The sequence below is a fragment of the Pseudopodoces humilis genome, chromosome 2, assembly GCF_049639895.1.
Source record: "Pseudopodoces humilis isolate 2021_Gansu_Grassland_sample_001 chromosome 2, ASM4963989v1, whole genome shotgun sequence".
In the NCBI taxonomy this organism is placed as follows: Eukaryota; Metazoa; Chordata; class Aves; order Passeriformes; family Paridae; genus Pseudopodoces; species Pseudopodoces humilis.
In genome coordinates, this window is record NC_142201.1 from 68,010,997 (window position 1) to 68,037,246 (window position 26,250).

At 44.8% G+C, this 26,250-nt stretch overlaps 2 protein-coding genes across 2 annotated transcripts in view; one reads left to right on the plus strand and one right to left on the minus strand.

The window, feature by feature from the left end:
- SLC7A1 (solute carrier family 7 member 1) overlaps nucleotides 1-10,722 on the plus strand; it is a 41,222-nt gene extending 30,500 nt beyond the window's left edge. The window contains exons 9-12 of the mRNA XM_005516293.3: nucleotides 1,110-1,321; nucleotides 1,667-1,815; nucleotides 3,947-4,055; nucleotides 4,597-10,722. Of these exons, the coding sequence (XP_005516350.1) occupies nucleotides 1,110-1,321; nucleotides 1,667-1,815; nucleotides 3,947-4,055; nucleotides 4,597-4,706 (580 nt within the window). The 3' untranslated portion in view covers nucleotides 4,707-10,722. The remainder of the gene's footprint in view (nucleotides 1-1,109; nucleotides 1,322-1,666; nucleotides 1,816-3,946; nucleotides 4,056-4,596) is intronic.
- Nucleotides 10,723-10,898: 176 nt separating this feature from the next.
- MTUS2 (microtubule associated scaffold protein 2) overlaps nucleotides 10,899-26,250 on the minus strand; it is a 170,097-nt gene continuing 154,745 nt past the window's right edge. The window contains exons 9-15 of the mRNA XM_088052304.1: nucleotides 25,506-25,720; nucleotides 21,843-21,948; nucleotides 19,995-20,068; nucleotides 18,587-18,685; nucleotides 18,158-18,277; nucleotides 15,726-15,823; nucleotides 10,899-12,635 (exon numbers count right to left, since the gene is read on the minus strand). Coding sequence (XP_087908430.1) covers nucleotides 12,419-12,635; nucleotides 15,726-15,823; nucleotides 18,158-18,277; nucleotides 18,587-18,685; nucleotides 19,995-20,068; nucleotides 21,843-21,948; nucleotides 25,506-25,720 — 929 coding nt within the window. The 3' untranslated portion in view covers nucleotides 10,899-12,418. The remainder of the gene's footprint in view (nucleotides 12,636-15,725; nucleotides 15,824-18,157; nucleotides 18,278-18,586; nucleotides 18,686-19,994; nucleotides 20,069-21,842; nucleotides 21,949-25,505; nucleotides 25,721-26,250) is intronic.

Here is a 26,250-nt window from a genome sequence, read left to right on the forward strand (position 1 = left end):
GTGAAGGGCTGGTGCTGTTTGGTAGTACCATTGCTTTGTGTTTGTGCTTTCCTCCCTGCCCCTTGAAAATTCTTGCCGATTTGCTTTGTCCATCTTAAGTTTCCTGATTTCCCAGCCTACTCTTTTTCTCAGAGCTAAAGATGGCTTTTGAATTAGTTTTTGCAAGCTGCTGTACGTATTGCATGGCATTTCCCCCATCATGGGTTGGCAGAGCCGAGAGCCTGTTTTGTAGTGGCCTGGGCAGCTGATTTGTCTGCCCCTTAATGGCTTAATGATGTAGCAGTTGAATTGTTTCCATAGCTGTAAGATCTTGCCACTAGTTTATTTCTGTAGCTGGACACAAGGATTTCACTGCATTTCACAATTCTCAATGTTTAGCAAATGCCTCATTGTGAATGCATCCCCACAGGAACAGTTTTAAGGTGACTTTCAAAGTGGCCCAGTCCTTTAGTCAGACTTGTGGCTAAGTAACTTGACAAAACCTTCTGTAACAGAGAGCTGAGGCTGGAAGAGTGCTTTCAGTGTATGGATCCACATTGTGTGTCACAGCACTGTTGAATGTGCTGTCCACACATGCGACAACCAATCTTGCTTCAGCTCTTTCTTCCCTTTAGCAGCAGACAAGCTGGCAGAAAGCCTGGGGTGGAGGAGTATGGGACACCAGGAATGTTGCTGCAGAGTGTGGTACCTTCAGAGCTGTTAGCTCAGCCACCTCCTTGCCAAAATGCAGGAGCTGAACTGCTGCAGGTGACACAATGGCCTGGTTATGACCATCAGTCTGTCCCTCTGCTGTTTGCTTCTCCTGTCACTCAGTCATATCTTGGTGACATGAATGACAGAGTTCATGAAAGGGAAGCACTGTCCATTATAAAGCAGTTATATTACAACCAAGCTGTAGGTGATAAGAACTGGCCATATTTGCTTACATCATGATGACATCATTCCTCAAATTTCCCCTTGAAGCAGAAGGGTATAGATGTGACATGGGCCTGTTCTGGTGCTGTAAAGGTCTGGCTTGCAGCCATGACTATCTGTGTGGCTTTTAAATTAGTGGTACCTTCATTTAAAAGTCAAACTAACAAGCTCTTTGTGTCATTTCCTTTTCCTAGGTACCAGCCTGAGCAGCCTAATTTGGCATACCAGATGGCTAGGTCAACAGAGGAGACAGATAACAATGAGTCTGTGAGCACCAGTGAATCGCAGGCTGGGATTCTGCCAGAGGAAGAGGAGAAGTTTTCCATCAAAGCCATACTGTGTTCCACAGATTCAGATCCTTCCAAATTCTCTGGTTTGGTGGTGAACGTCTCAACCTTCATCATTGGTAAGTGCTGGGCAGTGTGTCTTTGGGGCAGTGAGTTAGTGGTAGGGCTTTGTATTCACCTTGCTGGGAAAACTCACCTTCTTGATGTGATTTTGATGAGTTCTTGTAATGGCCAGAATAATTGAAGATTAAATTTCTGACTTAAAAATAAATCCACAGATGGAATGTGTGGGGGTGTATAGTGGGAAAGGTATACCTGTTATGGTTAGGGTTTTTGTGAGTCGCTGTTTTGTTTTGTTGTGAGCTTTCAGATTCTGCTTTGCCTGCTTATAATTTGCTCTTGGGTTTTCCCTGTATCCAAAAAAAAAAAAAAAAAAATCAGTAACCTTTGGTGTCTGTTCACAGGTTTCCTTATTGTGGGTATCTGTATCCTGACTTCCCTTGAGCCAAACATTCTGATAAACACTGTACAGATTATTGCTGCCATCCTTGTTGTCACTATCATCTTCATTATACGGAAACAGCCTGAAAGCAAAACCAAACTCTCCTTTAAGGTGAATGTCCTGGGACATGTAGCTAGAAAAGAGGTGTCTGGGAGGTGGTTGGAGGAGGAAGTGCATGTGTTGGCCCATATCAGAAGGGGGGCACTGGCCAAATGGACATGCATATAATATAGGCATGATGTGAACTTTTCTATCCAGGAGATGCTGGAAAGGCAGAACCTGCTGCAGAGGTGTGGCTGGAAGGGAAGGGCAGGACCCTGCATTTGAAAGTAGATGGTTATAGGACAGGGAAGAGACAGAGACTGGAGGAAAGGGGATGGTTGTGAAGGGCCACGTCAGACCATGGATACAAAAGGAGAAAGAACACAAGAAGTAAACTTGTTTCTGAAGAGCTAAGGCTCTGAGAAAGTGCACTTCCATGTCCTCCTTAGTCCCCATGGAGGCTACGGGATGATCATTCTCTCTCAAACAGCCTTAAGTATGAGGAACTTTGCTGTTTTCCTGTCCTCTCCAAGCACACCATCCTTTCTATATTAAACACACTGGGATGGGACTTTTCTTCCCATGTAACCTTACAAGTCATGCTTTATCATACTGATTTCAGGTTTATTACAATTTCTTAATGTATTACATTAATTTTGGATTATAATTCCATCCTCTAAACTGCTTTCATTTCAATTGCTCTTCAATTAAAGTTTTTCAGTAAATTCACAGATTTTAATAACTTAACACAACCGGAGCTTTCCAAGGTTGTGTTTGCAGCTCATTTTGGGGTTATAGTCCCAAAGGTGGAAACAAAAATGTCTGGAAGCAGAAAAGTTAGGAACTCTCATCTAGATCTTATTTTCTGAAAATGCTTCTGAGGAGGTCTGTTCACCTTTGACTCAGGATATTTCACCTCCTTTTTTTCCCCTATTGGCCACTACTCTGTCCAAGAAAATGAAGATTATACCTGTCACAGCTAAATCTGTAATCATAACATCATGGAATCATTTAAGTTAGAAAAGACCTTTAAGATCATCAGGTCCAACTGTTAGCCCAGGACTGCCAAGTCCACCTCTAAACTGTGTTCCTCAGTGCCACATCTACATGTCTTTTAAACACCTCCAGGTGTGATGACTACACCATCTCCCTGGGTAGCCTGTTCCAATGCTGGACAACCTTGTTTCTTATCTCCTTGCTGTTCTTTGGGCATTTACAACCTGACTGTGATTTTTCTCCAAAATCACTCTGGAGATCTAAGGCTGACCTATCTGTTTCCCAGTTGTTTTTCTGTATTTTTTTTAATATGTAATTTTTCTACCTTCTCCAGTCTTCAGAGACATTGCCAGTCTACCAAGAGCTCTCAGAGTTGCTTATTTAATAGTTCAGAGATCACTTCTACAAAATTTAGAAAAATAGTCTTCTTTTCTAATTTGTGTACCTATCCTTTTTCTCTAATGATGTGAGCAGCTACTTTACGTATTTTTTTTTTGCAAAGCTTCAATCAAGAAAGGCCCACATTTCAGCCTGTTTGTTTTCGTAAATTTCCTTTTCTCTTAGGAGTGAAGTTCGCTTTCCACTTAATTCCACCATATTCAAAAACTTTTCTATTATAATTTGCCTTGTTTGATTTTATATTTGCAGTGCTATTTTTTGTATTATTTTTGCATTTTGGTTTTGCTGTCTCATTCATCTTTGATTCTCAGGCCACTAAGGCATTCTTGGTACAGCTCTAGTCATCTCTTGCAGTATTTGCTGATTTTCTTTGCTTTGGGATAATGTGCTCTCTATTGCTTCACTGCCTTGGTACCTGATGGATGAAGTTCCTCAGGTTCCTGCTCTGACATTCCCCTTACCTTCATCTCTTGGTCTTCAATTGATGAAGCTTCATGAGCTTGTCATGATACAGTCCTTGGTTTTTACTCTTCTCTTCTTTGCCCAGCATTTAGTATTGCCATTAAAATTTCTCTCCTGCCTCCTTCTAGACCACAAAACAAGCTATTAAAACAGGTGAACAGCATCGTTCACATCCCCCTCCTATGGTGGACTGATGTCCTTTTGGGTTTAACCTTGCCTTTTCTCAGATCTGGCAGCTGAAGAGTTGGTAACAACCATCACTTGCCATTTAAAAGGGATGTGATGTTCTTTCCTGCTCATTAATCATCCTTGTAAATGTCACATATCTCCTGTTCTTTTTCAGGTACCTTTTTTGCCCTTTCTTCCTGTTGGGAGTATTTTTGTGAATGTTTACCTCATGATGCAGCTAGATGCAGGCACATGGATTCGGTTTGCAATCTGGATGCTCCTAGGTGAGTTAAGAGTGAAAAATGCTATGCTAGATTTTAACAATAGAGTTATTGTAGCATTTAAGGGAGGGATTCTGCACTCATCCATGGGCAACCCTGTGACTTGATTGAAGCCATTTAGCTAGCGTGTAACAAGCTTACTTTCAAATTCAAGGGTCTTGAAGCCTTTGTGTAGACAAAACAACAGCCCATGAACCATCTTATGGGTCTTGTTGCCAACAAGAAATCATAGAGCATTTCTTGCTGGCTGGGCTTGCGCTGCTGTCCAGGTGGTGGGGCTTGTGCTTCTGGAGCTGAAGAAGCTGAGCTGCATCCCAAGATGCTCCCAGCAGCCATGTAGGTAAGGCTGAAATGCTCAAATCAGGATCCCCTTAGGGGCTGGGATAGACTGACTTTTAAAGACTGGTGCCTGTGTTAATGGCTCTTTTCCCTAAGGAAGATAGTGGCTTTCTGCTAACACTTGGGTAACTTGTGTCAGTGGCTGTGAGTTGCGGTTTCTGTTTCTTTACAGAGCTAACAATGTCCTCTCCCTTGGCTTCCACAGGCTTTATCATCTACTTTACCTATGGAATATGGCATAGTGTGGAAGCCAGCTATGCAGCCTCAGCAGAAGTGGAGAGAAACACAGACACTGGCTCAGACAGCTGTAAATGACTGTTTGGCTTATGGGCGACTGGAAGAATGGCTGCAGTAAAGAAACTTTGTGGTGGCGATCCCAAACCAGATGACACCTGTAATCAGTTATGCAGGAATAAGGAAGTGGAATGCAGGCCTCCCCAACAGTTACTGCAGCCTGCAGTTTGTTTAGCAGCACAGTTAAAAGGGACCACAAGATAAAAAGACACAACTCTGGCATATTCCCAGCAGCACTGGCAGCTCATGTGGGGCTCTTCCCTCTCTCCCTCTCCTGTTTTGTTTTTTTTTTCCCTGGTGTGTAGAAAGAGAACTGCTTCTGTGTGCAAATGCTGCTAAGAAACCAGGCCTCACAAATATCCTTCTTTCAGTAGTCCCGGGAATTACCTCCCCACAGATACTCTACTTGATTATACATGGAGCAGATTTTGCAGTGCTACTGTCAGGCATAGACCAGGATCCATCCTTCACCTTATATGAGCTGTACCCTCTGTATACAAACAGAAAAAAACAAAAGGTTCTCACCAAACACTATATTTCACCAGGCTAACAAAGCACCTGCAAGATTTGCCTTCTTTAAAGTATGTCTTACCTTTTTTGTTTTATTTAACTGGGTTTTTTAGCTACATGCTCACGTGCTTTAAAGCACGTCACTGCTGTGAAACATTGGCAAGGTTTGTGGTCGCTGATTGTCAGGTGAGTGATTGCTTGCCAGCACACAGGTAACATCAGCAGGTGATTCTCCCAACTGTATGCTCCACAGAGGAATTTCCAACTTTAGTCAGGAAACCATGTGGTGCAAGTACTGCAAAGGCTTGAAAACAACAGGTGTCTCCAAAGAGCAGTTCTGCCTCTTTGCCTCAGAAATCACCAGTGGTGTGGCTGTAGTGGTGGGGGTGGCCAGCAGAACTGAGCTAGCTGTGACAGAAAGTGGAGCCCTCTGTTCCTCCCCCCACATCAGTTTTGTGTGCTGGCTGCCTGGCATTAGCAACTTTGGTTTGGCATTGGTGGGTGGGGCACATTCCTGCCCTGGGAAGGGAAGCACAGGAGGATCCTCAGAGACACAAGGTTCTTACAGGAGCAATGCATGGTGTCTGCCCCCTGCCCAGGGGAAGCTGTGGCACTGTGTACAGGCTTCTCAGTCCTGGCAGAGCCTAGAGCCCAGAAAACACCATTAAGCTCTAGGGTCTGATATGCTGAGGGGAGCTTTCCCTTTGGGGCTGGGGATCGTCTCCAGAGCCTGCCTGTAGTGAAAGGTGGGAAACTTGGAGTTGAGACCAGGGTCTGTATTTGATTGGCAATGCCTTGGCTTGGGCTGTAAGGTGGTTTTTTGTTTTAATTCTCTCTAATAGCTTTCCCTAGCCAAATTAATCCATTACCCTAAAAAGGCTTATTAAAGCACTGTGAAGGTGAGCCATGCCCAAGTAATGCCACTGATCTAAATTAACACTTCAGCTTGTACTGAAAAACAAATCATAGAATTGTGGAATGGTTTGGGTTGGAAACGGGCCTTTGAAGATCATTTGGTTCAGCTTACCTGACATCAACAGGGACATCTTTAACTAGATCAGGTTGCTCAAAACTCTGTCTAACCTGCTCTCAAATACTTCTGGGGTCAGAGCATCCCAGATAGATGCTGCAGAAATCCCCTTTCCCGATGCGAGTGGATGCTTTCCTAGGTGTCCTTCATACTACTGCCTCTGAACACTGGACAATCTTTAATTTGTTTGTCAGCATGGCTCTTGCTGATGAAGCAACAGGCTTTTGTACCTGTAATTGAGTTGGAGAACTGAACAAACTGAACAGACCCCTGCATGACTTGCCCAGGGTCTCACCAGGCATTTGATGCAGCAGAAGGGGGAATCAGACTATCTCCTGGATTACATGGTTGGATTTTGGACCATTTCTTATGTTTCCAAGAGACTTTATAGCTTTTCTGCCTACTGAAGGTTTTTAATCTTTTAATTCTAGTACATTGGGAGGCTCTTCTTGTCAGGATTGGAATTTGAGGAAGTGAAGGCAATGTGTTCATTGCTCTGATCTGCACTTCAGGGTGTGTTGAGTGCACCTTGCCCCACAGAATGAAGTTGTGGGCCTGCTCCAGTCGCTGCGTCTTGACCATCCACCACGCCTTTGCTCCTTGTGCATATACAAAGTCTTATTCAAGCAGGGAGAGATGAATATAGAAATTAAAAGCCATTAAGTTGAAGTCTATTTTGTTTAAACACAGGCAAGGTCAACACACTCCACAGCTTCCCAAAAGGCACTGTAAATGTGGTGGGAGGGCAACAAGATGAAAACTAAGGCAGGATCAAAGTTTCATATTGTACTGAAAATATAAGGATGTTTTTCCTACCTGGCTACCAGCTTCTGTTCAATGAAAACATGAAGCTTGTGTCCTTGCCAAAGCTTCATCTGTGCTGTGCAAGCCTGGTGAAAAGTCTTTCAGGAGGATGTTGTCAGTCACATTCCCAAGGTGGTATATGACCTGGTCCCTTTTTAATCCTTGTGGCAAAGCCTGAGAAGTTCTGTGGCTCTCAGCAGGAGGGCAAGGTGAAAGGGGCAGGGGATGGGATGTTGAAACTGAGTGAACTGGAACATTGAGGAGTTCAGGTGTTTGCTGATGAGCCTGAATCACTGGCAGAAATGTTCCCATTACCATATGCTGCAGCATGGCACTTTAATAGAAACGTTGTAGACCACAATCACTGTTCTGGGAGCCCCAGTCATATGGGAAGCATCCTAGAAAATGAGTCCATGGAAACTCATAGCATGTGAGCCTTTGTTATGTAGCGCAGCTGACCAGCCCTGCTGCCAGGAAGCTTCTTTACCTTAATGGGGTAACCCTCTAATGCAGGGGGTTTTGCTTTGTTTCCCATTCATCCCAGTTTCTGTGTGCACAGACAACACGGCAGGACCTGCTGATCTGTATGCGTCAGCCCACAGGTGCACTGGCGCACGGATTTATTATCAGGAATATATTACACTTATCTGTACATCATACTTGAAATAATACAAACTCTTCCTGTAACCATTAGCCACATAATAAACGGGACCACAGAGCTCCTGCTGCATGGGAAACTGTACAGAGGCTCCTCAGAGTGTCCATGGGACACAACCACCATCAGTGCAGAGACAAAATACCTGATTTTGCACTTGATAGTTTTTTCTTTCCTCCCCCCCCCTGCCACCACCACAAGCCTTTGCTGCTGTGCATCAACTGAGTCGACCCACCTGTGCCAGCAGTCACTGGAGGTGCAATCCCAGTAGGGCGAAATGGTACCTTCCCACAATAAAAAGGAGTTTTCCATGCCCCCCCTGCTTGCTGCTGGCTCTCCTGCCATCCCATGGCTGATACCTGCTCCCAGTGCTTGTCTCTGGAACCCCTTGGGAGCAGCTGTAGACTGGTTTTATTGCTGCTACACTCTCTGCATTAAGTAAAGATTAACAAAATCAAACTGCTTCCTTAAAGACAGAGTTATAAAACCCTTTCTGCTTAGCACTGGCTACATTCCCTCTACTGCCAAAGGCCATCCTATTTCTAAATGGGAAAGTCCCCACAGTGGCCATGGCGTTGGGGAAGTTTCCAGCCCTGCAAAAGCAAACACTTCCCCTTGCTTGTCTTTGAACAGGGATGGCCAAGGTGCATGGACCAGAGCTACGGCCCCTACCATGCTGGGAATGCTAAGCTCACCTGGCATGGTTGGAGCTCCCTGGCAAGAGCAGGGCTTACCAGCTTGGCCATGCATCCAGGGATCTTCATTCCCTGGGAATGGCTACCCCATTAAGGGGCTGGTCCCTTCCTCCCACTGTCCAAGTGACCTGGGCTTTTCTTTTGCACCTACTTCAGCATGCAGAGGCGAAGAAAGGACAGAAGAAAAGTATAAAAAGGAATAACCTTTTTTCTGGAAAAAAGTCTGTTTCTGGGCATGCACCAGAAGGAGCCACTCTTCACACTCCCTACAGGGACGGGTTGCTGGGTCCCTCTGGTTAGGCAGAACTTCCTGCAGCTTTGCTAGTGATTGGCCAGGCCCCAGAGGGTGTGTCAAAGAAGAATCCAGTGAGAGGCAGGATTGGGAGGCAAAAAATCAGATGGGAAAGGGATTTGCAATGATACCAAATGATGAAGGAGCTGGGTTCAGTCCCAGTTTTCCCACTGTAAAAGCCCCACTCCCAATTCACTGCTGGAAGCATCTCTTGAATATGAGATTAAACCAACAAAGTGATAAGGAAAGCACCAGATATAAAGGGGAAAGATGAACAAATTACAACAGGTCCAGCCAGACTGTCCTGGGTCAATAATATGCTTTAGTGCATTTAGAGTAGCATCAAGGTAACAACTCCAGTTTACATCTCAACCATTTTTACAAAGGGTAAAAAAGGAGAATCCTAGAAACTACTAACAAGTCACTGACTAATCTGATGATGTTCTGCAGTGGTGTGACCGTGTTGGTGAGTGAGGGGTGAGCAACTGATGTCATCTACCTGGGCTCTGCAAGGCCTTTGACATAGTCCCACACAGCATCCTGAACCGGGGAGACATGGCTTTGATGGATAGAAGCTGGATATGGAATTGGCTGGATGGTTGCATCCAGAACAGCTCAGTGTCCAAATGGCGATCAGTAAGAAGTGGTGTCCTTCAGGGGTCAGTATTGGGACCGATACCGTGTAATACCTTAAATGACACAGACAATGGGGTCAGGTGCATCCACAGCAAGTTTGTGGGTTGACACCAAAGTGAGTGGTTCAGTTGGCACACTGGAAGGAGGGGATGCCATCCAGGGGAATCTGGACAGGCTTGAGAGGTGGGGGCCATATGAACATCGTGAGGTTCAACAAGACCAAATGCAAGGACCTGCACCTAGGTTGGGACAACCCTTGGTATGAATACAGGCTGGGGGATAAAGAGATTGAGAACAGCCCCGCTGAGAAGGACTTGGAAATACTGGGGGATGAGAGACTGGACATGAACCAACAATAGGGTGCTCAAAGACCAGAAAGTCAATTGTATCCTGGGCTGCATCCAAAGCAGTGTGGCCAGCAGGGAAGGGAGGGGATTCTGCCCTTCTACTCCACTCTTGTGAGACCAAACCTGGAGTGCTACATCCAGCTCTGGGGATAGAAGGGCATGAACATCTTGGAGTGGGTCTAGAGGAGGGCCACAAAGGTCTTAGAGGGCTGGAGCACCACTTCTATGGAGACAGGCTGAGACACTTGGAGTTGTTCAGCCTGGAGAAGAGAAGGCTCAGGAGAGATCTTTTAGCAGCCTTCCAGAACCTCAAGGGGGCCTATAAGAAAAATGGAGAGAGACTTTATACCAGGGCCTGTAGTGGTAGGACAAGGGACAACACTTTTAAACTGAAAGAGGACAGGTTTAGATTGGACATAAGGAAGAGAAATTTTACAATGAGAGTGGTAGAATACTGGAACAGATTGCCCAGAGAAGTTTGGATACACCATTCCTGGAAGTGTTCAAGGCCAGGTTGGATGAAGCTCTGAGCAACCTGGTCTAGTGGAAAGTGTCCCTGCCCATGGCACTGGGGACTGGACTAGATAAGTCTTAAAGTTCCCTTCTAACCCAAATCCACCCTATGAGTCTGTGATCTCACAGTATCAGAATTACTGGATTCTGATGTTCTGTATTCTAATCAGAATTGGTGGAATGAAAGATGACAATGCTGTAGGTGTTGCAAATAGCTGTGCAGTTAGCAAGTATCAAAATGATTAAAGTTGTACTTGGCAAGAAGGGGCTTTGTGTGCATGTGTGTGCTACGTATCTATCTTTAAGGTTGTACTTGCTGGACACACTAAAATCTAGCAATGCATTCCAACAGTAGTAGCTGGTGTGGCATGATCTATTCTAACAAGATGCTCAATTTACTCAGTATCACAGTACCATGCAAAAGCTGCTACAAAAATAAATTTCTCTAAAAAGGAGAAAAAAAAATCATCTTTCTTTTTAACACTGTGGAACAAGCCACAGGTGCTTTGATGGTGGTTGGAGCTGTATCTAAGCTGCAGTCTGTGAATCCTGAGTATTTCCCAGGAAAGCTGAAGCACAGCTCCCACTCCAGCAAGATGGAAGGGCTATGCAATACCACCCCTGTGGGTGCAAGACCTGCTGGTGCCACCACACACCCAAGTGAGAAAGCGACCCTCCCTGCAGCACTCCTGCACCTCAGGGATTTCTTCCAGGTGCAGTCGCCCTGCTAACTTTGACCCCAGTGCACAGAGCAGGCCTGCATGCAGGCTCTTTGACCTAAGCTGGGTAGAAAAGCATCCCACAGACCTCTTTGTTTTTTAAAATTATGCTCAGGGATATTTTTATCTTGTTAGCAATGCCCATGAGGGCCCTGCAGACAGTGTCACCCCAACTACTCCTTGGCCTCACCATCCCCTCGGGGGGGAGGTCACCCCAAGCCTGGGTGAACATTTTTGCTTCTAGATGGGAAAGTTAAAGGTAGTTTAGCCACTCATTTCCATGAATCTTCAAAGTGCTCTGTAACTCTGGGTAAGCTGTAGGAATGTGAAATAATGCAGATGTGTGGAAGGAAAGAAATTTTGACCTCATCTGCATCTATGAAGTCAGCTATGCTCTATTTGGCATTTGAGGTGGAAGGAAGCTAGAGCCCTAGCAAATGCCCAGGATCTCATCTTACTATTGGAAAACTCTCATCCGGCAAAGGCCAAGGATAAACAACTTACTTTCTCCTTGCTTCTGGGACTTGAAATAAAACAAAATGGACAGAAACCTACAGCCAGAGATTTTGATTGCATCCTAACCACAACAAGGTAAAACAAGGTAAGATCTGACTAGGATTGAAATAAAGACACAAAAGTTGAACCATGTTAACCAGTAACCTCTACCAAATTTGCTAAAACTCTCAGTTTTCTCATCTCTAGCCTATCTCCACTTACAATATCAATGCTAGGAGTTAAAAAGCAGTGGATGGTATGCATATATTTTCTGGTGTTCAATGCAAAGGTGATGGTTTCGAAGGCAGTACTGTCTTAGAATTTCAAATTCGCTGGTGTTCATGTTACATAGAGTACCACTTGGTGGTCACTTGGAAGGCGCTTCTACTTCGGTTTAACTTTCTTCTAGGTTGGGTATAAATATTCCTGGGAGGCTAAACAGAAATGCATTTTGTTTAGATACAAGTCTTAGGCACGAGTTAGAAAACTGCTGACTGTAATGAAAATATATCAGCACTTAGTAGTATCCAATAATATAAAAAATGTAATTCAGAACATCTGCAACTAGATAGATATGTGTGTGCGTCTATATATAGGTATAAAGGTACGATACGTACATGTATATAAACACAGACACATATACAGAAATATTCACAACTTGAACTATATTTGTAACTAACCTGAAATACTGCAGCAAAAGTTCATTCTGATGAACCACTAATAGAGCATTTCCCAACTTTTGGCTCTAGCCGTACTTAAAATGTTCACACATCAAACTAAACCTTTTGCTATCCTAACTTTCTGCTGTTCTAGTTCTTGGCTATCTTTTTTGCTACCCTAATCAACATGTCAGAACCAAGAGTTTCTATATGGAGACTGTAAGAGTATCCTGCCTAGTGTAAAGCTATGCAGCTACTGAACATGCTTGCGGCCATGAACCCTGGGCACCTGTTGATGGTAGTACTTCCTTGGATGGTAACAATTTGTAGGTTGGAAATGCATAAAAGGCAGGGAGCTGTTGGCACACGGCTGCCGATTCATCGCCTCAAGGTTCTGACTTTTGCTGGAGAGGAGTTCCCTGATGAGCAGCGATAAAAAGGAGTGGATGGTGCGGGTGGGAGTTTGACGGGGCTCACAGCATCTCCCTCCTGCAGCTTCCAGAGGAGCTCCTCGTTAGTCCTGCTGAGCTTCTTCTTCTCCTCCACTTCTTTCTCAACATATTCTTGAAGATTTGCATTCTCCTCCGACAGTTGCCTGGAGAGAGAAGCAGGACAACATGTAAGGCAGTCCAGGGCAAAGATGGTGGCATTCATGCAGCCAGGGAAAATCAGGACATTGAGCACCTCCTCCCCTGCCCTTGCCCCTGCCCCTGCCCCTGCCCCTAGGGCTGCAGCTGAGCTGCAGAAGCTGTGGCACAGCTGTCCCCAGATCTTTTCACTGCTGGGTGAGAAAGTCATCTCCACAAGTCACAGCTTCCCCCAGTGTCTGATTCTGCTTCCAGATGCATCTGTGTCTTTGCTCTACATCTCTTTGAGGCATCTCAGCTGCCAAAACTTAGGTGGGATGAGCCCCAGCCTTTCTCTCTGGCCTTGTGGCACTTGTGGAGTGTCAGAGTAAGTGCAAAAAGGGGAAGCAGCAGTTGCTTCTATGGTTTTTCTACTCACTGTTACGGTATGCAAAGGAAAAGCAGTCTGGTCTTTCCATGCTCTGAATTTCAGCTGATGCCCTGCTGCAGGACATAGCTCAGCTTTGAGGCTTTCCCTCTACTCTCTAAAACATCATGAGGTTATGGGTCCTTCTCCAGCTCCTTTCTCCTTGGTCCCAAAATAGCCTCTATTCCTGACTGCAACACTAGAGAAACTTCACCAGTAATGACCAGGGAGGTGATTCTCCCCAGAATTACCAGTACCTTAGTGGCTTTTTTGGAGCTGGGGCATGGAAATCTCCTATGGGCACCACAGCCTTAGTGAGTCTGCACTCATCAACCAGGTGACTGGTTTTGAAACAAATGGGACAGAGCAAGTAGGCTCTGGGACCTGATCGAGATGTGTTTTGGGCATGTGCTGACAACACCTATGTCCCAAAGGATGCATGCAGGAGCACCAGGCTTCTGCAGCCCCACTATGCTTGGGCAAGAGCCAGCTCCTCAACCTGAGGCAGCTCTGGCAGGCACCTAACCTGATTTACTAGCAATTTAGGATTTTTATAGAAATGAACAGGGAGGAACCTAACCTTCCCCTAGGTGTTTTCAGTGTTCAGCAGCAGCTGGGTGTAGATTTTGGATGCATACAAAAAATTCTGTACAACTGGTTTTCTGGGTGTAGCCTGAAGGCTGTAGCATGTCATGTCATGGACTGCTGGTCCACTCACCAAAAGTCTATGAGTGGGTGGGGTTGGCATTTCTGATTTTGTTTAAAAGACATTTTTTAAGAATTTCTGCTTTTTTTAGCCTCAATTCCTACAGAAAGGTAGCTCAGGTAATCAAGAATAATTCTCTTTCTTCTCCCAGTCCCCAAAAGTTCTGAACTGTGGAGCAGTGCCTAGCAGAGTTGCTTTGATCTCTTGGGTGTTGGAAATTATCATTCTTCAGACATCCCCAGTCCGAAGGACCAAAAAAATGCTGGTTGATTTGGAGGGAGGATCTGAAATGCCGGGAGATCAGATGATTTATTCAAGTGCTTGGGGAAGTCCCAGCAGGGGCTCTGTGGAGTTCCCGCATCCAAAACTGGGTCATGATCTACCTGAAAGGCTCTTGTCCTTCCCTTTGTACCTGCCCTTGTCCTTAATTGGAAATATCTCTGTGGTGCACCCCGCACACCCCAGTGTCTCTGGAATATCCTCCTGACGGTGCTGCAGAGACTGGCTTTGCTCTGTCTCCCCTCCCTTCTCTCACTGCTGCTGGGCTGCCACAGCCTCTTGGGCACCCAGACTGAAAATTGGCAGAAACAGCTCTAATCCGGGGCAGCTCCCTGAGCTGGTTCACTCTGCGCTTCCCAGGCGGTGCCAGCACAACAGAAATCAGCAGTCGGGGTGGTGCCAGGAAAATGCATGCTTTAAGAGCTCCAACTTTAAAGCCCTGGCTGTCCCTGTAGCTGCCCCACAGCTGTCCCCAAAGAGTCACTTGTTGAAAATTATTCTCCTTGAAGTTGACTTCCCAGGCTGACCTCGAATTCAGAATTTCTCCTAAAAGGTGTTTTGAAAGGCAGTACCTACACAGTTGCAGGCAACAAGCAAAGTGCTGCAGCTGGATGCCAGCAGGGAGTGGAGGGAGGGTGCTGTTCTCCCAGCCAGAGACAGGGAGCTGCAATGCAGAGATGCCAAGCACTGAACCAGGCACCCTGGCTGCTGCCAGGCGTGGAGAGACACTGCCACTTCCAGGCCACAATTCACCCAGCCCAAAAGCAGGTGTCTCAAACCGGTCTGGTGAACCAGACCTTAAAAATACCCACTTTTCCTCCCCCAGCACAGAAATGCTGTGGACACCCACCTCAGACAGTGAGATGTGTACTACAGGTATTTTACAATCAGGTGAGAGAAAACATAATCCTCACCCTGACCTGAATGTTAGTACAAGCAATGCTGCCTTTTAAGAATATCTACATGCTGGAGACAATTTCAAAAGGCTGAGTCATTCAGAAATGAGGTATGAGAAAGACGAAAACTAAAATGAGAGATGAGACACTGACAGTTAATAAAATTGGCTAAAAATTAAATTTTTGGCCCGTGGCATCGTTTCTGGATGCGATGACAGCTAGGTAGCTGCAGTGCTGGGACAAGACCAGCTCTAGTTTGTCCCTCTGGCACCCCTTCTTCCTGGCTCCAACTGCGGTCTCCAGCATTATGGCATGAGATAAACTCTGGGACAGGTGCTGTCCTACCCTGCTGTTTATATGTCACCTAAGGAGGAGCCTTGTCACCCTTGTAACGTTGTGACAGGGTTGCAAAAATGCAGTGCTGATGAACAAATCTGCCAAAGGTTAATCCTGTCTGCATGACAATGGCATCATTAGGATGTCTTTCCTAAGACTTCCCCGTTTCACATCCTCATTACCCACTGACTAATGGGTCTCAGGGCACTGATACTGAGATCAGAACCACTGGCAAGCTTGTTCTCAGCAGCATGTCAAAATCATGGAAATACACAGACAGATATACATGGCCTTCCTTATGTTAAAGGAAGCAAACCCCAATATAAAAATATTTTTTTAATAAAACAAGCAGAGCAGAACACAAATACATTTTCAGGAGGAAATAAGTTTTTTCCCTTCTGAAGTAAGTGTCGGCCTCTGACAATTAAGACCTGGGGCCTCCTTTCAAGCTCAGATTACAAATACCAGCACAAACCTTGTTATGACAGTATTTTGCTCAATCCTGGCTCTGAGTTCTTCGTTCTGCTGTTGCAGCATGGTGATCTTTTCTTCCAGTTTTAAATTCTTTTCAACCTGCAGCAAAAGAAGGATTGTTAAGTCTGAAAGACACTCAGCACCTTATCCAAGATAATTTGTTCTTTATTAGTCTATGGAGCATCTTCTAAAATTTGAGGATAGGTGGAGGTAGTTTTCTTGACTTCAGCTGTGACTTAGATATCTGACTCAGAGCACCACATCATACTGGTGAAATACCTGGGGCCATCAGCAGAGCACTGAGCAGGGGCAGAGCTGAACCAGCCCTTCCTTATAACTGAGGAGGAGGGTCTTAATTTTGTTCAGCACAAATAGATGTTTTCCTCAGTGGTGCTCCCACAACTTTTGTCCCCCAAGGAGCCAGCGTTACCAGATGTTAGAGAAAGTGCTGGTGACACTTGAGGAGCACCCAGCACAGAAAGCTGCCCAGCATTGTGGTATGAGTGATCAGTCTAGTGATGAAGGAGGAGTGCAAGATGGGATGACGTACATTTTCCAGACATTACAGCCTGACATCCAGCCTCTAGGATTATGATTCCTCGGTTATGGAAAGGAAAGAGTCACCCACCAGGGCAGATAATGCCCAGCAGCAGCCTTAGAGTGCAGCTGCATTCTCTTGAGGTAGACTGGCCTCTGGAGACTCTTCTCACTTCTGCTGACAATGTCGCCTTAAATGACAGGCTTAAACCAGACATTCAACTTTAAGCTGTAATTAATTGAAATTAATCCTGTCCCAAGCACAGGTAGCTTTTATTCAGCACAGTTCAAGGGCAGAGTTTGAGGACATCAGTATTAGAACATCAGTAAGATGTTTACAGGCCTGTTTCACAGCCTCAGGTGCCGTGTTTTCCCCAAGCTTTGAATTTGACATACTTTATCACCTTAGTCCTTGGTTTTCCAGCAGTTTGAATTTTGCTGAATTCAACACTTTTGAAAGAAAACAAGATAGCAGGGTAACCTTATCTCTGTGTGAGCTTGGTTATTGAATTTCCCAACCTTTAATAAAGAACCAAAATATTGTGCACCGGGAATAGCAATAACTCACACTTAATGGTGGAGACATCAGTTTTAGGTTGTGTTTTTTGTGGTCTATTCAGGTAAATGTAAAGGATACTCATGATTCTCAGATATTCTGGTCTGTCCCAGTTTATTTTGTTAGAGCAGCACATAGATTCTGGCCCTGTTTTGAAATGTTGAGAGAGGAATCACCATCATGGGCTCTCTCTCTGCTTCTTCAATACTTCTCACAAGTAGTAGCTATGTCACCTTCATTTCCAGCCTCCCTTTCAGCTGCCAAGGAGACAAGGCTGACCCTGTGTTTGAAATGCCCTCTTGCTCCCTTGTGACACCCCAGAGAATTTGGAGATGTCCTGTAGGTGTTCTGGCACTTACAAAGGTATATCTTGAAATGGAAAGCAGTTGTGCCTTTGGGACACAGCAGACCCACTGTTTTACTGTGATGAAGGGCAGGAACAGGACTGTGCACTTGTATGTGGTTAATGAGCAAAAGCAGCTAAATTACCAGGAATTATATAGGCTGTTGTTTGGGATTTTCTTTTTCCCAGTATTTCCAAATGCTGGCTTAGCTCCAAGAGTAGCACATTGGAAGGAGCAGAGATAATAAGCCTCAGTTGCAAAGAGGCTCTTTTCTCTACATCCACTTACTAAAGCATCTGTTCAGCAAAATAATCATCAGAGTTCTCAAATTTCCCTGTAAATGGGAACAAATCTTGCTGAATGCTGTGCTGAACCAGCTGCCACAGCTCCCAGCTGAGGTATTGCCTCATCCTGTCTCCACACTGTATTTTACTGTCACTGCAGGTTATGATGTACAAAATTAATCCCCTTTCCCACAGAAAATGTAATTGATGGTGAACTGGGGAGTTCTGCATTAGGGAATCCCACAAGTAAAGGATGAGAAAACAGCACAGACTGCAGAAAAGTATTACTGGAGGGCTGGAGAGACCTTTTCTGGAGTAAACCTTTCTAGGGACTGCTTGCTGAGTATTGCTAATCCACACATGACTCACTAAATGCCTGAAGGAGCAGCAGCAGGACACACCATGGCCTCGTCTTCCTTCACGTGCCCTCTCCAGCCCTAAAGGCTACCTGACTCCTGTAGGGGCATATGGTGCAGGCTGATGTACCCTGGACTACCACAAATTTCCCTTTCCTCCATTCTGCCTCCATCACTCACCTTGCTGTCTAACCTAACATTATGAGCAGGTGCTGTATGAAGGAGCAATCCAGATCGAAGGATGTGAACTTCTTTGACTCTGTCTTTCCCCAGCCTTGTGTGTACTTGCCTCTTTTAAGTTCATCTGCCTTTATTACCTCTGCGATGTCTCCTCTGTAGGAAAAATGACAACTCACCTGTTTTTCTAGCTCCATAATCATCTTCTCCTGCTGGTGAATCTGGAGGTTCTTCATTTCCAGAACGTGCTTTAAGCTCTTCAAATCTTTTTCTAAGTGTAGATACGGAGCTTGCACAATCTAGGAAATACATCAGGGATTTGGATATGTCAGCCACACATACATCTTCAGCCACAAGAGAGAGACTCCTTAATATAACCCTGTGGTTTAGAAGAATCAGTGGTATGAAAACTACATGGACCTGGTCCTCTGGAGCCCATTTGACCCCTGATATTGTCTCCTTGACACCCCTTTGGCTAAGATTCATGACTCTTGCTCAGAGCTCAATATTCGGGATCTCGGCTGGGAGAGATGCTCTCCATTGAATTGGGTAATGTGTAATACTAAGATATGTATCTTGATGCCTGTATAGTTAGAATGGTCATCTACCTTCAGCTGTTCCTCAGTGTTTTTCTTCAGAGCCTCTTCAAACCGGTCTGCTTTGGCCTTAAGAGATTGATTCTGGAAGGTGAGGGTGTCTATCTGGTCCTGGGAGGGAAACACACCAATTAACACATCAACTGTGTTGTCAGCCCACTTACATTCATACTGGTCAGTCTGCACTGCCAAACTACCAGGGAAGCTAAATAAAGCTTAGGCACCCCTGTAAGGTGATATTTTTTTGTGTAAGGCCACTTGAACATAGAACGGGGTATTTGACAAGCCCCAGGGAATCACAAAATCCCTGTAACACCTGTGGCTGATGCTAAATCACCCCATCACCTTGTGCTGGATGAGAACAGACATGTCCTTCCTTGGAAGAGCTTTTTTACATAATTTATATCACATTTATATTACATGTATTTGTGTGGTCCTTGAAGTCCAAATGAGGCCAGAGATAGCTGTTTCCTCCCCCTTTCTAAGCTTCTAACACGGTAACAAGCAGAGATGAGTTAGTGGTGTGGGATTTAAATGATCATCATTTCATCTCAGAGATGAGAAAAACCATGGGAAAAACCATGTTATTTTAAGCAATCGTATTTCTGTTACCATCAAAGGCATTTCTATCTATACAACACCTGTAAAATCCACAGTTGCTGTGAAAATGGTATTTTTATCTTTCACAGTTGTGATTTCTTGTCTGGAACATTACATCAGTCCTTATTGCAAAACTGCTGACATGCCTCGAGCTGTCGCAGCAGTGCAACAATATGTGCTAGTCAGGGCATTTAAAAATTGTAATTAATCTCTGCCTGTGAAATCAAACAGGGCTTGCATTATTTGCTGTGGCATCTTTACTTGTTCACACATTTCCAAACGTAGTTTGTGTCACAGGGGCGCAGTTCTGCCCTCCACACCTTGTGATTTCTTCATCTAGGGAGCGAGAACAGCATGGAGTTTTTAGAAGGATTAGATGACTTTGACCTTGGTGTTAAGCAGTGGGATGTGGGAACTGCGATGTGCAGGGCTGACCCTGGCCATCCACAGCCTGGCTGCACAGGGGTCCCCCTTCTGCGCCCTGGGGGTGCCAGCTGGGGGGGATACCATGCAGAGCAGGTGATGCTCACAGCCACTGCAGGTGCCAGAGTCCTCCCCATCAAGCAGGGAAGAACAGCAGGGTCAAAGACATTTCTTTCTTTATCCAGATGCTTTTGAGTCCCTTTAAGTTTTCTCTCTCTTGTGAACCAGCCAAGGAGGAGGACAAATCCTGAGGGTTTGCTGCTCTATCCCAGGACAGGCAGAGCACAAGAGGTACCAGAGCAGGTAAGAGGCAGCAGCGTGGTGTGCTGGCAGCGGGCGGTGTGTCCGGGGCTGCCCCCAGCACCATTACAGGGTGGGAAATAAAGAAACTACTAACCTGGAGTGACAGACGCAGCTTTTCAAAAGTCTCTTCTAGTTGTGCCTTTTCCAGTTTGTGAGCAGTATTCAGTTCTGGAGAAGTGACACAGACATGACGTTACTGAGTGAAGTCCAGCAAACCAGAGCACACATATTGTGAACCAAGAGCAATTTGGGATGCAGGTTTAGGACATGGATATGGAACAGGAAACTGGTAGCAATATGCTCTGTGACCTTAGGTAAATTATTCTGAAAATCAGAATTTCCTGATTTTCCACTGTTTGCGGATACCTCCGTTTCTATGTGACCAGATTCTGATTTTCCAGAACTGCTCAGAATTCTCAGTTCCCAGGCACTCTGATCTGAAGAGAGTTAGTCTGACAATGGGACATTTGACAGTTCAGAGTGACTATCCCTAGATCAAAGGATTTAAAACTGGATACATTTAAAAGCCTGGGTTGCAATTTCTTTGGGGGGATAGAGAGGAGGGCCACCACCTGAGATGCAAAAATGCAAACAACAGTGCTTCTCCCCAGGCTGTGGTAGATGAGCTAAGAGGTTTATTCCAGTAGTGAGACAAGGGAAGACAAAAAGCTTGATTAAAGGTTTTTCTGCTAGAATAACACCCTGGGCATACTAATAACCAAAATTTCATTAAACTAAGTGAAATAAAGTTTAATCTCTAAAGCAACGGCATAAAATCATCACTCAGTGCAGTAGTAGCAGCTTTTTAGTATGCGGGCACTGTATTTTTTGTGTTTTCCCCCCCAAGGCCATGGGTTCTGCCCCCTAAGCCCTGCTCAGCAGCCACGGGCACAGCAGCGAGGATTCCATCGCTCCAGCGCCGGGCTCGCTCGCCCGCAGCGGCTGCAGTGCCTTTTCCAGGCACAGGAGGGCATCTCAGACCAGGAGCAGGGAGACCAGACTTTGCCCACCAGACCCTTGATGAACCGCAACCGAATTTTATCATCAGAAAGTACTAAAAAACCACGGAGATATGAGAATGTTCTCAAGCAAGAATCAGTTTTTTACTTATTTATTTTCAAAATCGCATATGTTAATTTACAAATGCTGTGCTAGATACCTTCTCTGCCCACAAGGGAGGGGAATAGACTGTTCTCAGTTCACATTATGCTCTGGACCATGTCTCTCTCTAATTGACACAATGCAGAGCTAAGCAATATGACTTGGTCTGGGAAACGTGGGAAAACCTACTAGAGATATTTAAAATTTAGAAAAAAATAGGGAGATTGTACAGATTACTGTTTAATATCAGCTAAAGCATGCACAAAGGCGTATGTTTAGACACTGAACTGGCAGAGAGGGAAGAGCTCTGTCTGCAGCATCAATCCTGTGGCCAAACAGTAACAACAAAATAAAGGCAGCAGTGCTGAGATGCAGATTTGTACCAGTGAGAGGCTTTGGTCTGCTCAGCATGGCCAGACATTTACTACTGGAAATAATGAGTCTTGTTTTTAGAAGCACTGTGAGTATTTAAGCACCTAAATTCAGAGATATCCCGAGATATATCTATCCTCCTGAACATCTGAGGATTAGGCTCTTGAAAAAGCATGTGTGCAAAGTGATGTGGAATTTGGATTCTATTTTCAGCAACACATAGAGAAAGCCTTATCTTTGACCCAGAGACCCCCCCCCCTTCAGATAATCTCAGGTCAAAGTTAGATGCTGTAGACTGAAGACATCTCTCCCTCTGCCCTAGCATGAACCTGGTGGTCCACCCCACGTGAAAGCACTAGACCAACACAAATTCTGTGGAATCTACTCTGGAGGAAGAAGCACAGTGTCACTACAGCATTAATTCCTGCTCTGGAACAGCTGTGTAGCTGTTGGGTTGTCTTTGGCTTACCTTGAATCTTGCAGTCATTCTCATCCTGCAGTACTGTAATGGCCACTATGTGGTTGTTTTCCAACTGTGACATTGCAGCTTCATGTACAGCTGTGAGATCTTCCACCTGTTCCAACAACATGGACACATGGTTAGACAGACTGTGGCACACTGACAAACCACTGCTGGAGAGCTCCAGTGAGTGAGAAACAGCAAAGGGATCTACTGAATGTGACACTCCCAGCACCTGAGCCAGTTTTGTCACGTGGATACCTTGAATGGTAGCGTGTAGTCACTGCTGATGTTCTTTTGTTCTTTTAATTTAATGGTGATGAAGAGGTACATAAGAAAGCAAAAGGCCAAAAAGCCCTTAGGTGGAGATGTGCTCATTAAATGTTCAGAAGTCTTGACAGTCCATTAATCTAAGTTATAATAATGACCACAGGCCATCATGGGAGCGAGGAGGGGAGCTGGAAGATGGTTGTGGGCACCCTATGGATTTGGGAGTCCTTCAGTACATTGCTTGTTACTCGACTTGGCTAAAGGCAAAGTGAGATCCCTAATGACGGCCTTTTTATATGAATCATTCAAGGAACTGCAATAAGAAATCCTGATCACGATTAAGAGCACTTTCTGAATGCAATGCATCAGTTTGCTTTTCTGGGGTTTGTAACCACAGTGATTTTATTCTCTACATTTAACACAATATTATCTGTGATATCTGGCAAGGCAGAGGATCAAACTATTTCACATTTACAGTGAAACAGCTGTTCTGTTCCTGGCTAAGTGAATTGACACTAAACAGCTTTATTTGCTCACAGTTATGTACATAATGGTAGAAGTTTACTACAGCTGAGTTTGCCTTGACTGGAATAAATGTTATTGCATTGCTTTTAGTTGTCAAACATATGTATTAAGTAACCCACCAAAAGCCAAATTTCCAACCATATTGGAGAAAACGTGCTCTCAGAATGAAAGTGGGGCATTTAACATGGAATTTAAAATTATTCAAATTCATTTTCATAATAATGTGGGTCATAACTCAGCAGTGAAGAACTGTTTGCAAAATAATGGGTACTCGGCCTTCTGATGTATTGCATGACAGAGCTGAGAAAGGTGGGGGGCAGATGACTCAAAGGGCTACTAATGGGGTAAGGGCTATCACCTGGTCTTTCCCAGAGCACAGTGTCCTTTGTATATGATGTCTGTAAGCTGAAGCTTCATGAGCATGGCCATGTTCTTTTCCTCACCCTTGCTGAAGCCTCGAGTTGTACTCTAATTGCTTCTCAACTGAACAGCACCCCATGGGGATGATTATCCTCAATGCCAACACCCCCAGAAAGGTGAAGGGGTCTCCTCTCACTGCCACCATCCTTGGCAAGTTATTTATCTGTAAAGCCAATTAAATACGTCTCAAATTATCTTTAGGGATTTTTTTGCCTTCTGTGTGTTTCATATCCACAACACAAATGACTCTCTTTAATCTTCCAGTGTGACGTCCTGTCTGCAGTTTTTCATGGCAGATAGTCAACTTGGCACTGGGAAGCAGCTCTCTTGGATGCTAATAACTTACTCTGCAGGCTTGATCACCTCACTTAACACAAGTCATGTTTATTTCTGGCTGTGGAAGGTACCTCAGGTGGGATTTTTAAGGCTTAATAAAGTAAAATCAAGAGGAACTCCAGTGGGAGGAGTTCAGTAAGCTGCTGGACAAAACAGCTTGAGCTGAGCACCTCAAGTGAGAAACATTGGCAAGACAGATCACAGCCTTTACTTTGCAATTCTCCTTTAGCTGCAAGGAGATGTGAGAATGCACTGGCACACAAGATCACTTTGTGAGGAGTTTGTCTCTCATGCTCTGCTACCTCCTCAGAGACAGCTGAACCTCTAAAAGCTGACACAGAAACTGTGTCTCCAAACAAATAACTGCTGGTAGTGAACTAAGTGGTGACTAGAGCAATGCAGCATGGAAGGTTAAGCTATGACTGGAAACCATGAAAGTGGGATGGGTATCTTCCAAATTAGATTTACGGATAGAGGAATAGATGCAGATCCATGGTCAGAAGGATTTTGCTATTGTTATTGCCTTCAAGAATGCAAATTCAAGTCCCCCTCATGCAGATGGGTATCTCAAGGACAAGGCTTTTCTCATGTACAGTGTAAGAGCTCCATTTCCTCAGCCCAGAAACATTGTTGGTGAGCACCTTTCCAGCATGGCCTGTCAGCCTCCACTGATCCAAGAGCACCCAACATAGCATGGGTAGACAGCAGAGTAGGAATTCAAAGGGAAAACCTGCTAAAACTCATCATGCTAACTAACTATGAATTGAAAATGTGGGCTAAAACTCTGAGATACTAGGGTCACAGCTACACTTTCAAAGCAATGGAGAGGAATGCTTGTGTTATTTTCAGTAATCAGCAAACACAGAGCTTTGGAGCAAAACAAGAACTGTTTGCCCCGCAGAGGGAAAGATGTGTTTCCCTTGCTCCTCTGTGATGATGAATAGGGTCACAACAGATGAAAACATGAGAAAAATAAGCATACTTCTAGTGAAGTTCTACAATGACCTGTATCACCCTTTATTGCACTGATCAGCTTGAGAGGAGAAGAACCAACATCTGTTCTTGTGGTCCTGAGAGCTTGCAGAAGCACTTCAAAGAGTAGCAGAGCTAAACTATAAGCTATTTCAGCAAAAAATTAACAAATTCCTTCACAAATGCTGATGTCGGGTGATCCAGGAGAGGTGAGCCTTTGCAGCTAGAGCCAGCATCTTCTACCAGGCAGACTGACACACTGACTCAGTGCAAGGAAAAAAAATTGTCAAGGCTTTTGGGAACACGACCCCTCTTTCATATCAGAAAGAAAAGCAGAAATTTTGAAGGGCGTTGCAAGAAAACCAACTTGCATAAACTGAAATGAGAACAAGAAGACATGGCTCAGCGTAGGTTCTAACCATTTACAGAGAAATATTTTGAAAAATCTGATTTAGAACATGAAAATCTTTTTGATAGCACCTTCTAGTACATCTTTAGGAATCAGTTCATTAACAAAAATAGGTATTTTGTCCGGGACAAAACAGCCCAGTTGCATTGAGTTACAGTATTTGTTCTGACAAAACCAGACAAAAAGAACTGCTTGTGAGGATACTCCTGTCTACACACAGAAAGCAAAGCAAGGAGAAGCACTTGGGATGCACAATCCAAGAGATCAGACTGAGTGGTGGGGCATCAATCAGGCGACCCAGAGTGTTTTGCATGCTTGTCTAGGCTGCATGTGTTCCATGGGTGCTATCACTTCACTGCCCTTTAACTCGCAAATAGCAATGGGCTGGCCCTGCTGGCCTTACCTGTGTGGAACAGGTTCTTATAACCCTTGGTTTAGTCATAAATTGACTAGTATAGGTGGGTTGAGGAGCAAGTATGTGTGGGCAGCAGAGCTAATCTTAGTGTTTTTATTGTAAAACATCAGCAAACATGTGAAGGTAAGACATGGCAATGTAACAGACTACCGTGTAGAAAAAAACAGTAGAACTAACAGGGAGAAGGAGCAGTAAAGTTATTCAGGATTACATTTTTCCACTCATTACCAGTGTCTTCACGTTGGAGTGTTCAATACATTTCATTACCTGAGCCCAATCAGTACTAGCATGGACTACTCTTCAAAGGCAACAGGTGGAGGCTGACCTGATCCTGGTGCTGCAACTTGGCTTGTTCCAGCTGCAGCCTGTGCTGCTCCTGCAGGCTCTCCTTCTTGGCCTTGTACTCCTCCTGCAGCCGCTGCTCCAGCGCCTGCATCTCCTCCTGCTGCTGCCGGCGGAGCTGCTTCCCCTCCTCCTCGAAGCGCCTCTCCAGCTCCTCCTTCTCGCTCAGTAGCTTCTTCCATCTCGCCGTGTTGAGGTCTGTGGAGACAAGACCACTCAGTCCTCACACTGCCCAGCACAGAGCAGTGGCATTGGACCTGTTTGTAGAGCAATGAGCTTGGTGCTTCTCTCCCACTCATACAAGGGATATGATTGACCACTTGACCAGAAGGATTTGTACCCCATACATCCTGATTTTGAGTTGTTCAAAGCTGCTCATCCCATAAACCTGTCTCCAGCTCCAGCAAGGATCATTCAAATCCATTAATGAACACTTGCTTAAAATATTTTTGTATTCAAACCACTATCTTGTGTGCTTCAGGCATCAGAGTACAATGAAAGGCTGATACTGAGGGCCATCAGAAAGTATGAAATTTTTACTCTAGTGAACTAACCCAGTGACTGTCTCAAAATTCACACCTCTGTTTTCCTAGTCAAGGAAAATCTGTCCATTTCCCCATGTGATTCCTCACCTTTATTGTCCCCCAGGTCCCAGGAAAGCAATGTCACAAACACTGTGTCCTCAGCCTTTTTCTTTGCTAAAGAACAGTTGCAAAAATCCAGATATT